General features: G+C 42.1%; 2 protein-coding genes across 2 annotated transcripts; both read left to right on the top strand.

Moving 5' to 3' along the window:
- Positions 1–349: 349 nt before the first annotated feature.
- mylpfb (myosin light chain, phosphorylatable, fast skeletal muscle b) lies at positions 350–3,806 on the top strand. Its single transcript, XM_031842894.1, has 6 exons — positions 350–409; positions 968–1,069; positions 2,149–2,329; positions 2,493–2,571; positions 2,683–2,731; positions 2,816–3,806. The coding sequence occupies exons 1-6, from the start codon at positions 407–409 to the stop codon at positions 2,915–2,917; spliced, it is 516 nt and encodes a 171-aa protein (XP_031698754.1). The 5' UTR covers positions 350–406; the 3' UTR covers positions 2,918–3,806.
- Positions 3,807–6,642: 2,836 nt separating this feature from the next.
- On the top strand, positions 6,643–11,830 carry pgap3 (post-GPI attachment to proteins phospholipase 3). The gene is made up of 8 exons (XM_031842886.1): positions 6,643–7,061; positions 7,862–7,959; positions 8,094–8,246; positions 8,358–8,420; positions 8,620–8,681; positions 8,863–8,999; positions 9,268–9,472; positions 9,652–11,830. Exons 1-8 carry the CDS (start codon positions 6,782–6,784, stop codon positions 9,713–9,715), a joined length of 1,062 nt encoding a protein of 353 aa, XP_031698746.1. The 5' UTR covers positions 6,643–6,781; the 3' UTR covers positions 9,716–11,830.
- Positions 11,831–13,073: the final 1,243 nt, after the last annotated feature.

The raw sequence follows: 13,073 nt of genomic DNA, 5'->3' as shown, positions 1-13,073 counted from the left end.
CAAAGACTGTGTGTCATGAGGAAGAAGAAGAAGAAGAAGAAGAAGAAGAGGGGTTCAGAGGCAGATCAGTTGTCCCTCAGCATGTCCTATCAGTTTGGCCATATTAGTCCACAGATGACACCAAAGTCGGGACTGCGTGTTGGCATTGAATTCACCTCATTCCAAGACTCCTGGGGTCTATTTTGGAGCATCGGTAAGCCGATCCGTCCCGCCACCTCTTCACTCCTCCCCTTTTCTCTTACTTTCCCTCAGCTCTGTTTTCCTGCCAAACCTGATGGTGTGGCTAAAGTTAGCCCCCCGTGGGCTAGTATATAAGGCCCCTAGGAGACGGTGCTTACATGTCAGTCCCATCAGCTTGGCGTAGGCTTCTCTTCTTGACCACCAACAACCCCAAAAAACTTGAGAGATGGTGAGTGTGGCCATGTTGTCTAGGATCTGTGATGAGATGAAAGCATCACTGATACATTTGCTATCTGGATTACCAACAGACCACGAAACAGTCTCTCCCAAACTGTGGATTTGGACCCAGTCTTAACTTTATCTGCTGGTTTGAGCTCAACATCTCAAACCTTAACCGTGATGAATTACTAAAAAAAAAAAAAGATTTGGGGGATCACTGGCTTATTATAGTAGTCCCCAAAACCATTACATTGTACTTGACTCTAAATTGGGTGATAGATTCAAAATTAATAGATTTGTTTTATGGAGAAAAAAAACTATTGGGATGAAAATTACACTTTTTGAGCATCTTTTCATTGATCTCAGCCACAATACGACTGGAGAAGTTACTGAAACAAGCAATTTAGGACTCCTTTGCATCCTTTTGCTTTTGACCTCTCATGCCTGACAGCCGTCCTATTTGTTTTTCTTTCGCTTCGAGTTAGCCAGGATCACTGCATCTTATAGTGAAGTCTGTTTGATTGATGTTTTGTATGTTTTAAAGTGTATTTTACCTTTCATTTCCCAGGCACCCAAGAAGGCCAAGAGGAGGCAGCAGCAGCAGGGAGAGGGTGGATCCTCCAATGTGTTCTCCATGTTTGAGCAGAGCCAGATCCAGGAGTACAAGGAGGTAACATTTTCTTCATCACATCTCTCGTACTTCAAAGCCAAAGTTTTCCAGCACTACAAATTGAGGTCTTTCTGTGCCATGTGAGAAAAGGGACATATTGTCCACTGCCATGACTGCATGTATCATTTGACCTCTGCAGCTATAGACCTCATCAGGTGGCTGCATGAAAGCATGAATGTCCCCGTCAGCATGACAGGACGTTAAATCAGAGTTTTTCCGATGACAGTATCTCAGTAATCCTTCTCTGATCTTGAAACACTTGCTCTGTGACCCCACTGGAATGCCGCCCAACAGCTGGTGGACAGTAATATTAGCCAAAGCAGGAAAGAGAGGCTCAAAGTAGAAAGAACAAGAAAACATTTGAGATCCTAAAGTTTAGTCTACGTTTAGGGAAGAGAAATAAGAAAACAAATGTTTTGTTGATACCTCAAGAACATTTTTCTTAATATTAAAGAATTTAGTACCTTCCTCAACTTGAACATTGCTGTTGTTATTAGATGACAAGGGGTCTCTCTGGGGCTTTCCCTTAGTATACAGGTATAAAGAAAAGAGAATACAATGGCGACAGTAGCTGGATTAACATTGGGGACAGGGTCATCAGATTTATCCACAAGGCAAAAAAAGAAAGGGGGGGGGGGGGGGTTTGACAGCTGTAATCAATACCTTCTCCCTAAATGTCGAAATGGGCTTGTCTCACATTCCGAGACCATTTTAACACCTTTGCAAGACAAGTGGTGGAGCAGCTGCCAAGTCCCAAAAGGTTTGCAATGCCATCTTTGGTTTCACTGGGTGCTACGCCCAGCTATGTGGGACGCGAGATGGAGAACGCCTCCGCATTTACACGTTTATGTTGGCAGGCTGTCCCACGCATACAATCATCATGAGCAAGTCTTGGGACTTGCTCAAGGACTTGTGTGAAATGTGAGGATCTCAATTTTCACTGCTTTGATTTATTGTAGTTTATAGTTTGATGGCTTCTGAAGGTCACCTGAGGAGGTGGGTGGTGCAGCCCCCAACAAATCAAATACATTTTTATTTACTGACTAACCTCTCTCGTCTTACCTCACTGTCCCCGGCAGGCTTTCACAATCATTGACCAGAACAGAGATGGCATCATCAGCAAGGACGATCTCAGGGACGTGCTGGCCACCATGGGCCAACTGAATGTGAAGAATGAGGAGCTGGAGGCCATGGTGAAGGAGGCCAGCGGCCCCATCAACTTCACCGTCTTCCTGACCATGTTCGGCGAGAAGCTGAAGGGTGTGTTAACGCATGACACTCACGCAGCTCAAGACAACTATGCTTTTGTCACTTTTTGTCTCATTTCGTGCATTTCCCCCACATCAGATGCTTGATATAATTCAGGATTAATATGAGATTATTATTGTTATAGTTGAGACTAATTGGCTGCTTTTTCTTTTAGGTGCTGACCCCGAGGACGTTATCGTGACCGCTTTCAAGGTCCTGGACCCCGAGGCCACTGGCTCCATCAAGAAGGAATTGTAAGGGCTTTACTTTTGAGTTACCGTCTATCACAACAGCCTTTGCTCTTTGTGGTGATCTTGAATCAAGATAGACCATCTGATGTATTTTTCTCTGTTTTCTCTCTCCAGCCTTGAGGAGCTCCTGACCACCCAGTGCGACAGGTTCACCGCTGAGGAGGTGAGCTAAACCGTCTTTGTCTCGCCCATATTTCCATTCTGCCTTCAGGGTTGTAAGCCATGTCTTTAACCTCTCCCAATGCAGATGACCAACCTGTGGGCTGCTTTCCCCCCTGATGTGGCTGGAAATGTGGACTACAAGAGCATCTGCTACGTCATCACACACGGAGAGGAGAAGGAGGAGTAAAATCCACCTCTCTCAAGATCTCTACCACCGTTAAAACCCCGCACTCTACCCTCCATCTACTCACTCCCCTCTTCTCCGACCACGCAGCTTCCTTGCACACTTACGCGCTCCCGGCCCGCTCTTTCCGCTTGCCAGCTCACTACAAAAAGACTTGTCTCATTTATTGAGATACTCAGTGAGAGGACTGAAGGCCGTGTGGGTTGTTTGTGTGTGAGCACCAACAGGGGGACATGGGATTATTTTCAATACAAAATAATCTTGTGGCACCGAAACACTCTCTCTATCTCTGTCCCGGCCTGTTGTTTCTCCTTCTTTTCCCCCATCATTCATTCTGTCCTTCTGTGTTGAGGCCAGCAGTGCGTGCATCATACCTACAGTGCATGCAGCGTGTATTCATAATGCAGTCCGGTGTATACAGCGGTCAGTCAGAAGTGTCTCTTGGGTGCTGTGGTGCATGCACAGTCACTTGCTTGAAACAAGTAAAGCAGCCTGGCCCAAGTGGTCTGTTAGTCTCAACCTGACATAGAGTGTTTCTTGGATTTGTCCCTTTGTTTGACAATAGAGAGGAGTGCACAGTAAAAGAGCGTGAGTACTGAACTATAATAGTTTGCCTACCCCACTCTTAAATCCGTCGCTCCTTCTCTCAAACACAGGAGGAAAAGTTGCAGTGAAAAATAGGAAAACATGTTTTTTTTTAACTTTAAAATCTTGTAAATAGGGAAAGAGATGGTGAAAGATGGTGAGTGGGCAGCAGGAAGGAAAGTAACAAAAGTAAAATGTCTTTGTTCATGATTCTTCCTCCTCCCGCTCACTGCTGTTTCCTTCTGTTGTGACTGTGTTTGTCTGTAACGAATAAAGAAGTCCAAATAAAAATCCACCGTCTTTCGTATTACACTGTGTCTGTTGGTTTAAATGGGAGCGTGGATGATACTGTAGCACTGCTGGTTGACCCTGGACTTGTTGAGCACTGACTGTAATATGCACACGGTGAAGCATTATCAAGGTTTGGATTGATTAGCCTGCTTTTAAAAGGGGACCAAAAAAATGTAGATAAGTGATGAAAATCCCCAAGTAAAAAATATACCAAATGTGTCATTTCTCCATTCAGTATCAACTCATTACTCTAAATGTACAAGACAGAGGGACACAAAAATGGAAACACCAAACACTACAAGAATAACCTGGTAAGGAGAAAGCTGTAGTTTTTCCAGAGACAGCCTGTACATTGTAAATTCTGCACACAACTCCTGTGAACTTGAGCAAGGCACTTTATGTAGTTTTACCCTTTTATTTTTGTTATAATGTCTGTGTTAATGACAGCTTGTTGTCACTTATCACTACCTCCCTCACTCCTGATCACCATCAATACAGAAAACTGATGGTGAAATAAATGGAATGGAAATGCTGGCATTCAACATTCAATTTAATATAACCTGACTTTAGATGTGCTTCTGTTATTGTCATGTTTTCTAAAGTTAATGTGGACTTTCTGCTTTTATTCCGCAGTTGTGGCTGGAAACAAATAAGACAGCGCAGGTTCTATTTCATTCACTTGTTCAACAGAGGTACAATATGTCATGACGTAATCATTTTCCCATCCTGATTTTACAGTAAAACAAATTCAAATCTGGGTGGAAAATGTGTGTCTGTAAGACAGATTTGACGGATGGTGGTGTGGCTTGGCAGCTTTAACATTCACTGCTGCACATACACTATTCAAATCAAGAGAACTCGCTCAAACACAGCTGTCATATTGTCATTTTACTTACAGCGAGAGGTCGGCTTAAAGTGTTCAGTTGCTGTAGGTGGGTGCTTTTCAATTGATTAATAAGAGAGTGAAAGAAAGGTCTACGCTGCTTTTTTGTTACCAATACTACAAATCCAGATGTCTTGGTTACCTAACATCACTAATGCAACAGCTGATGTCTGTGAAGAAAGCCCGGGGGTTTCTATCTTCTGGTCATTTATCATTGTAGTTTCCTTTGCTTTTGGATTTCCTGGAGCTGTTGTCGTACTTTTGGATATATTTCAGAAAGGAAGAAAAGGAACCTCATTAACCCCCAATGATGTCTTTATGTCAAATCTCACTGTCTTGGATGGGCTTTTTTTGGTCCTTCTTCTACCAAACGTGTATCTCCTGCAACACAAGTCTAACAGCACGTATGACAACATTATTTATTTCTTATTTTCATTCAATTTGTGTGGGAGGCCTCTCTTCATATCATGTGTCTGTCTGGACTGTTACGTGGCTGTGGTTCATCCTCTTACTTATCGGGCGAGAAATAGTTTGACTCCCAGGGTTCTGATGGCCGTTGGTGTTTGGACTGTGACGGTTGCTGCTGGAATATATTTTGTTGTCCGACCTAATGTGGGTTTCAATGACCCCCTCCCAATCTTGTTTTTTGTATTGACTCTCCCTGTTATTGGATTTTGTGACTTCTCCATCCTCTGGACCTTGAAGAGATCTAAACTTGGAGGAAAAGACATCCACCCCCAGAAGAAGAAGGCTGTGAAGATCATCATCAACAACCTTTTTATTACAATTACTTCCTATTTTCCTCCAATAATTACTCTGATGTTGGGCAATTTTCTGAGCTTTGATGACAGCATGTATTGTCTTGTGATGGTTCCAGTGATGGGCATCACTTTCATAGGGAACACAACTTCACTCATCCTGCATTTGATCGGTCTGGGAAAACTGGACTGGCTAAAAATTTGGAAGCACAAATGAACATTATACAACCTCAGTTTTCAGAGCATACAGTGTGACAATGTAATACTTTATATGTCACCATTATAGTAGCTGCATACAATATATTGATCTAGAGTCACAGTGATTGACAAACAGTTTTATATCTGAGGTTCACAAACAGATGAGAAATATGTTTTCACGGGTTCAAACAAAAAGGAGTAAGTGATAGTTCTGCTTTGAACCACTTGATTTACATAAAAGGCTTGTTTATTTACCATTTGCAAAACACTGATGTTGACAGGCGGTGGAAAGTGACTGGTGATGAATGAGTGTGTAAACACAGTGAGAAAATACTTGCATATTCAAAGCATGAGGCATTTTCTACAGCAGGAAAGACACCTGTTAATGTTACACTGGTCTTGGACCAGTGGCTCCCTGGCATTTAAAAACAGTTCCTTTTGCTTAACTGGCAACGTATATTTTAATGTTACATCATAAATTGCATTGATATTTTGTTCTACCTGTACTTTACATATTATCATTATCATTATTGTTATTGTTGTTGTTATTGTTATTTTTACTATTATCACCAGTTATTATTGTTTTTGTTATTATTTTTACTATTTCCATAAGTTTGAAGTGTATCAAAATCCTATACTGTAATAAACAAAAAAATATATTATATCGCACAACCATTTAATATATTTATACGCATTCACAAAATCAACAGATCAATGAATCACGTGACACGGTGACGCTGAAATCAAAACAGGAAGTAGAAATAATAAACAAAACGTTCTGCCTTCAAAATAAAAAATAGAAATATGTAAATTTAAAATACCGGTACTGAATTTGGTAAATACGTATACTCGCAAAACAAGAGCTATTTCTTAAAGCTAATTGGAAATATTAGACCGAACATTACTGATACTATAGCTATAACTTGATGTTTTGTTACTCAAAATGAAAGCGACCACAAACGTCCACCAGTGAATGTCTTATTTTGGAAATGGCGGCCGGAAACGATGTGTGAGTGTGAAACTTGACCCTGGTAGGAGAACAGGGGAACACAGTGGACGTACTGTAACTGTAACATATTTCAGGCGCGGTTTGTCACCACTAACTAGTAATGGCTTTCTGGTAATGTGGACCGTCGGCTGTGGAAGCCATCGATGCCGCTGTCGTCCCGCCGTGCCTTTGTGAGTCCTCACGGGCCGAGACCCACCGCCACCACCATGGCCTCAGCGCTGCCCCGCTGCACATCTGTCAGACTTCCCGCTGTGGCGGCCACTGTCGTCCTGCTCCTGATGTCGGTGAACACCGTACAGTCTTCTCAAGGCGACAAGGAGCCGGTGTATCGAGACTGTGTGAAGCAATGTGTCCGGACTAACTGCACCGGAGCTCAGCTACGGGGCTTTCAGTCTGCCCAGCCGCAGTATATGGCGCTCACAGGTGAGTTGTTGTTGTTGGTAGGTAAATTAAGCTAATTTAGCTTAACTGCTAGTCTGTATATTTCTAAACAGAGTAATGTTACCCAATATACTTGGCGATAACACCCTGCTAAATTCACCCATTGCCTATCTTTGCTAACAGTTAACATGTATGCGTTTACTCATCCATCTAGCTTCGTAGGTCATGGCTGCAATCTGATTTTTAACGCAGTATATTGTCTCATCTTTGACGTTTCATGTGTGATACTGTTTGAGAGTTTAAAGCCAGTTTTTCTGCCTGAGCAAGGTGTCCCAGAAGGCCTATTGTATGTTGTATTGTCTGTACTCCACCCTCGGTCCATCATTAGCATATGTATAGTGAGTCAGTGTGAGAAAATAAGAAGCATTTAGAAAATAAGAAGCAGTTGATACAGTGTAATCCAACCAGAAAAGAGAAACCCGGAAGTAGTGCCTCCTTCTCTGTAACTGCAAAGAAGGAGTGCACATTTTAGGGGCTGCCACTAACCATTATTTTATCTTCTCAATTAATCAACTATAAAATTATTAAAAACAATTAAAGGCCCAAGCAACAGTTCTCAAAAATATGTCTTAACTTATCGATATAAAACAGAGAAAAACAGCAATTTCTCACATTGGAGAAGCAAACCAAAAAAATACTTCAACCATTGAAAACGAATGTCATTTGACTAATTGTTTCAGTTCTATACGGTAGTATTTTAATGCGTTTTATCATTGAATATTTGTACCCATTGAATTGAACTTGGATGGATATGACCTGTGCTCCTCCCTCCGGTGTTGCAGGTTGGATATGCCGTGATGATTGCCGCTATCAGTGCATGTGGACCACCGTGGGCCTTTACCAGGCCGAGGGGTACACGGTCCCACAGTTCCACGGCAAGGTTGGTGCTTCTTACAGAGGCCCGTGTGCGCATCAGTAGATTCTATTAGAACAAGGCCAGACGAGAACAAGTGAGTGTTGTTGTTGTTTTTAACCGATATGAGTCAAATGTGAAATACATTTTATTTCTCATAGTGGCCATTTGTGCGCTTCCTGTGTTTTGAGGAGCCAGCTTCTGCCCTGGCCTCCCTGCTCAATGGTTTGGCTTGCCTCCTCATGCTGCTGCGCTATCGGAGCACGGTGCCACGCCAGAGCCCCATGTACCACACCATCAACGCCTTCTCTCTGGTGAGATGGAGAGAACTTGGCACAAATTCATACACACACATACTACTGTGACTTTACACTCATGACAAAATGTACCATGCGTATTTAACAAGTGCTTGTGTTGTTCTTTAGGTTTCTCTTAACGCCTGGTTCTGGTCCACAGTTTTTCACACTCGGGACACCTATCTCACAGAGGTAATGCTTGTTGACTGCCTAGATAGCTTTATTATAAACGGAGGGGCAAGCTGCAGAAATATCCTTTGACAGACTGATGTTGTGTTTTATTGCTTAGCTAATCAGTAACCGCCTTATGCCACTACTGATGCCGTATGTTTTCAGGAACATATAAGTCTTTTTTGATTATTTTTTTTGTCTCTGTGATATTCTCTTTCAGAAAATGGACTATTTCTGTGCAACAGCGGTCATTCTTTACTCCATCTACCTATGCTGTGTCAGGTAAGCTTTAAAACAGGTATTCCTACAAATGTTCTCATTTGTACCGTCATAGAAGATCAAACATGGTCGCAGCTTCTGTCCCTGAAGTGGAAGACAAAACCATCTTCTGGGACTCTTATGCTATGGTTAATGTAAAATGTAATACTGTCTGTTAATCCATTGTTCACACTGTCTTTGTCAGAACGTTGGGTCTGAGGCGACCTGTGGTGTCCAGCATGGTGGGAGTCCTGCTCATCCTGGCCTTCACCTCGCATGTGTCCTTCTTGACCTTTGTCAGTTTCGACTACGGCTACAACATGGCTGCTAACGTCACCATCGGTACGGCAGCTGCTCCAGAGTCATATTAAAGCTCATATCTGGCTGCTTGTAATAACTTCATTTTGATAGTTGTGTTATTTTTTTCTGTAGCTGCTTTGTACTTTTTTTGTATATACTTACAATTACTTTTAATTACACATTTTTCAGTCTGCAGTTAGAACAACTTACAGATCCTCAGTCATCAAGTTCACCGCTAAAATTCTCACAACTGATGCACTGAAGATTGCTTTTATCTAACGTCATTATTCCCTGTTTTTTGTCTCTAAAGGCATGGTGAACCTCCTGTGGTGGCTGTGTTGGTGCTGGCAGAACCGGCGGACCCTGCCATACTGGTGGAAGTGCGGCCTGGTGGTGCTGCTGCTTCATGGTCTGGCCCTGCTGGAGCTGCTGGACTTCCCCCCAATGCTCTGGGTCCTAGATGCTCACGCTGTGTGGCACCTCAGCACAATACCAGTGCACTTCCTTTTCTACAGGTTCGTCCCCTCGAGTGCTTTGACTTGTGTGTTTCATGCAGTATCTGGAAAAGAAAAGAAGATTTATGTTCTTGCCTTGAAATAAATAAAGAAATTGTTTATTTTAGGTGTGTATGAAAGGAGAGACTTAAAAGGCTTATTAATGGAGATAAATGATCCTTACTTCATTCTCCCTCCAGCTTCCTGATCGACGACAGCCTCTACCTACTAAACACAGAGAAGATGGGCGTCAAAGTCGAGTAGGAGGAGCTCATCACCTCTTCACCACGCCTTCACCGTCGCACGTCTCCAATCAGGGCAGTCGGACGCCTGAACACAGAAGTAGCCCCAGCCTCCCAGATGACATGCATGACACCACATTGACTTCCATCAAAGTAGAATATGTTTACAAGTCTTTTGTTTTTATAATTTTTAGTATTTATTTGGGGGGGGGGGGTTACGTTACGTTCTCAATTGTTTGCATCATGAAGGATGCTTACTCTTAACTTTGCCTTGTGCTCTACCATCTTTTTGCCGTTTATCGTCAAAACAGGATGAAGGGAAAGGTTTCGTGTTCTAGCACAGAAAACTGTGATGATTGGGTTTCATATCCTGTTTCCTTCGAACCTCGTGTGCTTCTGAAATTGATCCCCTGAACCGATGATTTTACTCTCTTGGATGTCATGCTTAGTGGCAGTTTGCCGTGGCTGACAATAGATGGCACCAAATCCCTTGCCAGGCCATCATAACGTACTGCGCTCGGTACGGCATGTATCAGGGTACGTCTGTGCTAAAAGTGGACTGGCGGACACGGAGAGTTGCCCCTTGTGAGGTGGGCTGCCAGTGGATTGTTCTAGAGAGAGGGGGGGTTGTGTTTGGAGGCCATTCTAGCTGACTGTGGGTTTTTTTTTCTCACCATCACATGTATTTTTGTGCCTGCATTGTTTGCACTGCTGCTTTTGTCTCTTATACTCTTCTGTATAATTTCTATTTTAATTTTCATCAGCTGCCTTCGTTGTTTTAATTCCTTAACCAATGTGTGTGCTTTATTCTGTTGATTCTTTGATTACTTGATTATATTTTTTTTATTTGGGTGGGATATGGCGGATGATCATAAAATGAAAATATTGTTTTCATTCACCTGGATTGCCTTTGAGTGTGAGGAGAGGGAGAACATGACTGAGGTAGGAGAAATAAGCTGCAACAGGAAGCTGGGGGCTTTCTTTTTTTCCATCAAGAGTTTCTAATAAATTCTCTGTGTGTGTGTGTGTGTGTGCGTGCGTGCGTGTGTGTTTAGGTGTTGGTTTGACGCCTATTATTTGGATTTGATTGCATTTCTTGCTGTAATGATCCTCACAATGACACACACAACCAGCTGCTGTTCAGATAACTGTCCCATCATGTAAAAACACTCCCCATCACTCCATGTCTGCCTTACATATCGTATCAAACCTGCTCGTCAGTGAGCATATATCTCTTCTGTCTTTATCAAATCTTTATTTTCCTCTCAGAGTTGGCACCCAAAAAAAAGCCTCTTGAATTCATACCATGTATGTCTTCATCCCTAACAGGTTCTCTTCCATATGTGCACTTTACATGTGTGTGTGTGTGTACATTTACGTGCATTTTTGTTTTTTGAAATTCTGTCCATGCTTTTGTATTTCTGTGAGAGGACAATGACCAGTACAGTTTGTTGTGTACACGTTGCCTTGACTCCACATTGTGTTGTTTTTGCCATCGTAAACCGAATCACTGTGTGTGTGTGTGTGAGAGACAGCGAGATTGTTCTGGATCCATTTGTAAAACTACTGATGTGTGTGTGTGTGTGTGTGTGTATTTATATATATACCATGTTAGAGGTTTGCTGTGGGAATGTGTGTGAGACGATGGATAAATTTAGCTTTGCTGACAGCCTGTGATGGGGGGGGCCTTATATAGTGCATATTCTAATTATTATTTGCCCAAACTGTTCATATTCTCACATGCAGTGATGTTTATTAACCACTGACCTTTATTGAATGGTGTCTGTGGCCCTCTAAAAAGCCAGAACAACAAAATCTAATTTAAATTAATTCCTAAATCTCAGTCTATTCAAAGCTGAAAGTGTTCTGACTACTGTTAAGAAACTTGCTAACTCATGTCATTGGTTTCTGTTATAATAAGGTAAAGGTTTCCTGGGTTTGCTCTGTACATCATTGTTTATTTCCTTCCTCACCGATCACCACATCCCTCCTTTTCCCGCACTCATCTGCTGCCCCCTGCCTGCTGCCCTGTGAACCATCACCTCTCCTACTGAGTGCACTTTCCTCCACCTCACATCTACTATTTGACCCAAAAAAACCTGAAACAAATGGAACAAATAAAAGTGTTCTTTGTTGATAAGGAATTAAGCGTGTTTATTTCCTCACTAGAGACTTGGCCTTTTAACCTGTGAACGTGATTCTCCTCTTCAATTATCTTGTTTTACTGGTTCTCCAGCGATGATAAATGTTGGTAGGCAAGCGGAAAAAATATCTGTACATGCCAAAGACACTTTTAAGAACCTCTGAGCTCTTTTTTTTGGTATATATTAGTTCAGTTAACCACCTTTCAACAATCCTACTGGCTCCGGTTTAGTCCAATGGTTCCCAGCATAGAGGTAAGAAGAAAAAACAAACTTCTGCTCCCTTTCATTTGTTGGACATCTTTCTTGTCTTTTTCTGTGAAGTGTTGGATGGATTGACCTCTTTGTGCATCAGATTATTGTTTGAAATGAAACTATTCAGAAGATTAGAGGGGAAATGTATCTGTGGTGAAACTGATCTTCAGTTTCCATTAAAAAAAATACACTTAAACTATGAAAAAGGGCCTGTGCGTAACAGTTGCAAAAACTTATAATTGTCTCTCATAACAACATTAAAATTTGTGGGTGAGAGAGATGTGTGCAAGTGAAACAAGGGTTTGTTTTGGACAATGACTACATGACAGTTTTACTTGCTTATTTAGATCAACGGGCATATAACATACACAGGCCTGGAGGAATCCGCCGCGGTGATATTAGAGACATAATAACTTACAAAGAATCTGTGCATATGATACTGGCACACATGGCACAAGGTCAGCACGGCCTTCAGCCTGCAGTGGAGGAGGGGAGGGATGAACCACAGACATGTCACTTTCAATTACTGACCGTGTGTCCTGGATGTTCTCTTTGCACCTTGGTTTTGTTTTCTGTTTTTATGAGATTGAGCATTTATTTTATGTTTCAATTACCAAAAAAGAATAGCTAATATGACAACTTTATCCAAAACTTGTGAACTCCTCATAAAACTTCCATTCACAACACAAGTCTGGTACTTGTGTTGTGAATGGCTCAGTGAGCTTTTTGTTGTTTCCCTTATAGCTCCGTGCAGTAGCTCGGACTCTGACTCTTGCTGCTGTGGGTGGGGAGAGCGGATAGATGTGGATGAATAGAGTTTATTCTTCCTCCTTCAACTCCTGATTTGTGACCGTGAAGTGAAGTGAAGGGCATGAGAAATATGAAGATGCTCCAAGCCAGTGAAACACAAATCATTTCCCTTTTAATAAAGTCAACAACACACACACACACACACACACACACACACACACACACACACACACA

This window comes from Anarrhichthys ocellatus, unplaced genomic scaffold, assembly GCF_004355925.1.
Source record: "Anarrhichthys ocellatus isolate YVR2014 unplaced genomic scaffold, GSC_Weel_1.0 scaffold4, whole genome shotgun sequence".
In the NCBI taxonomy this organism is placed as follows: Eukaryota; Metazoa; Chordata; class Actinopteri; order Perciformes; family Anarhichadidae; genus Anarrhichthys; species Anarrhichthys ocellatus.
Note: the sequence above shows the minus strand (reverse complement) of the source record. Positions and strands in the feature narration are given on the sequence as shown.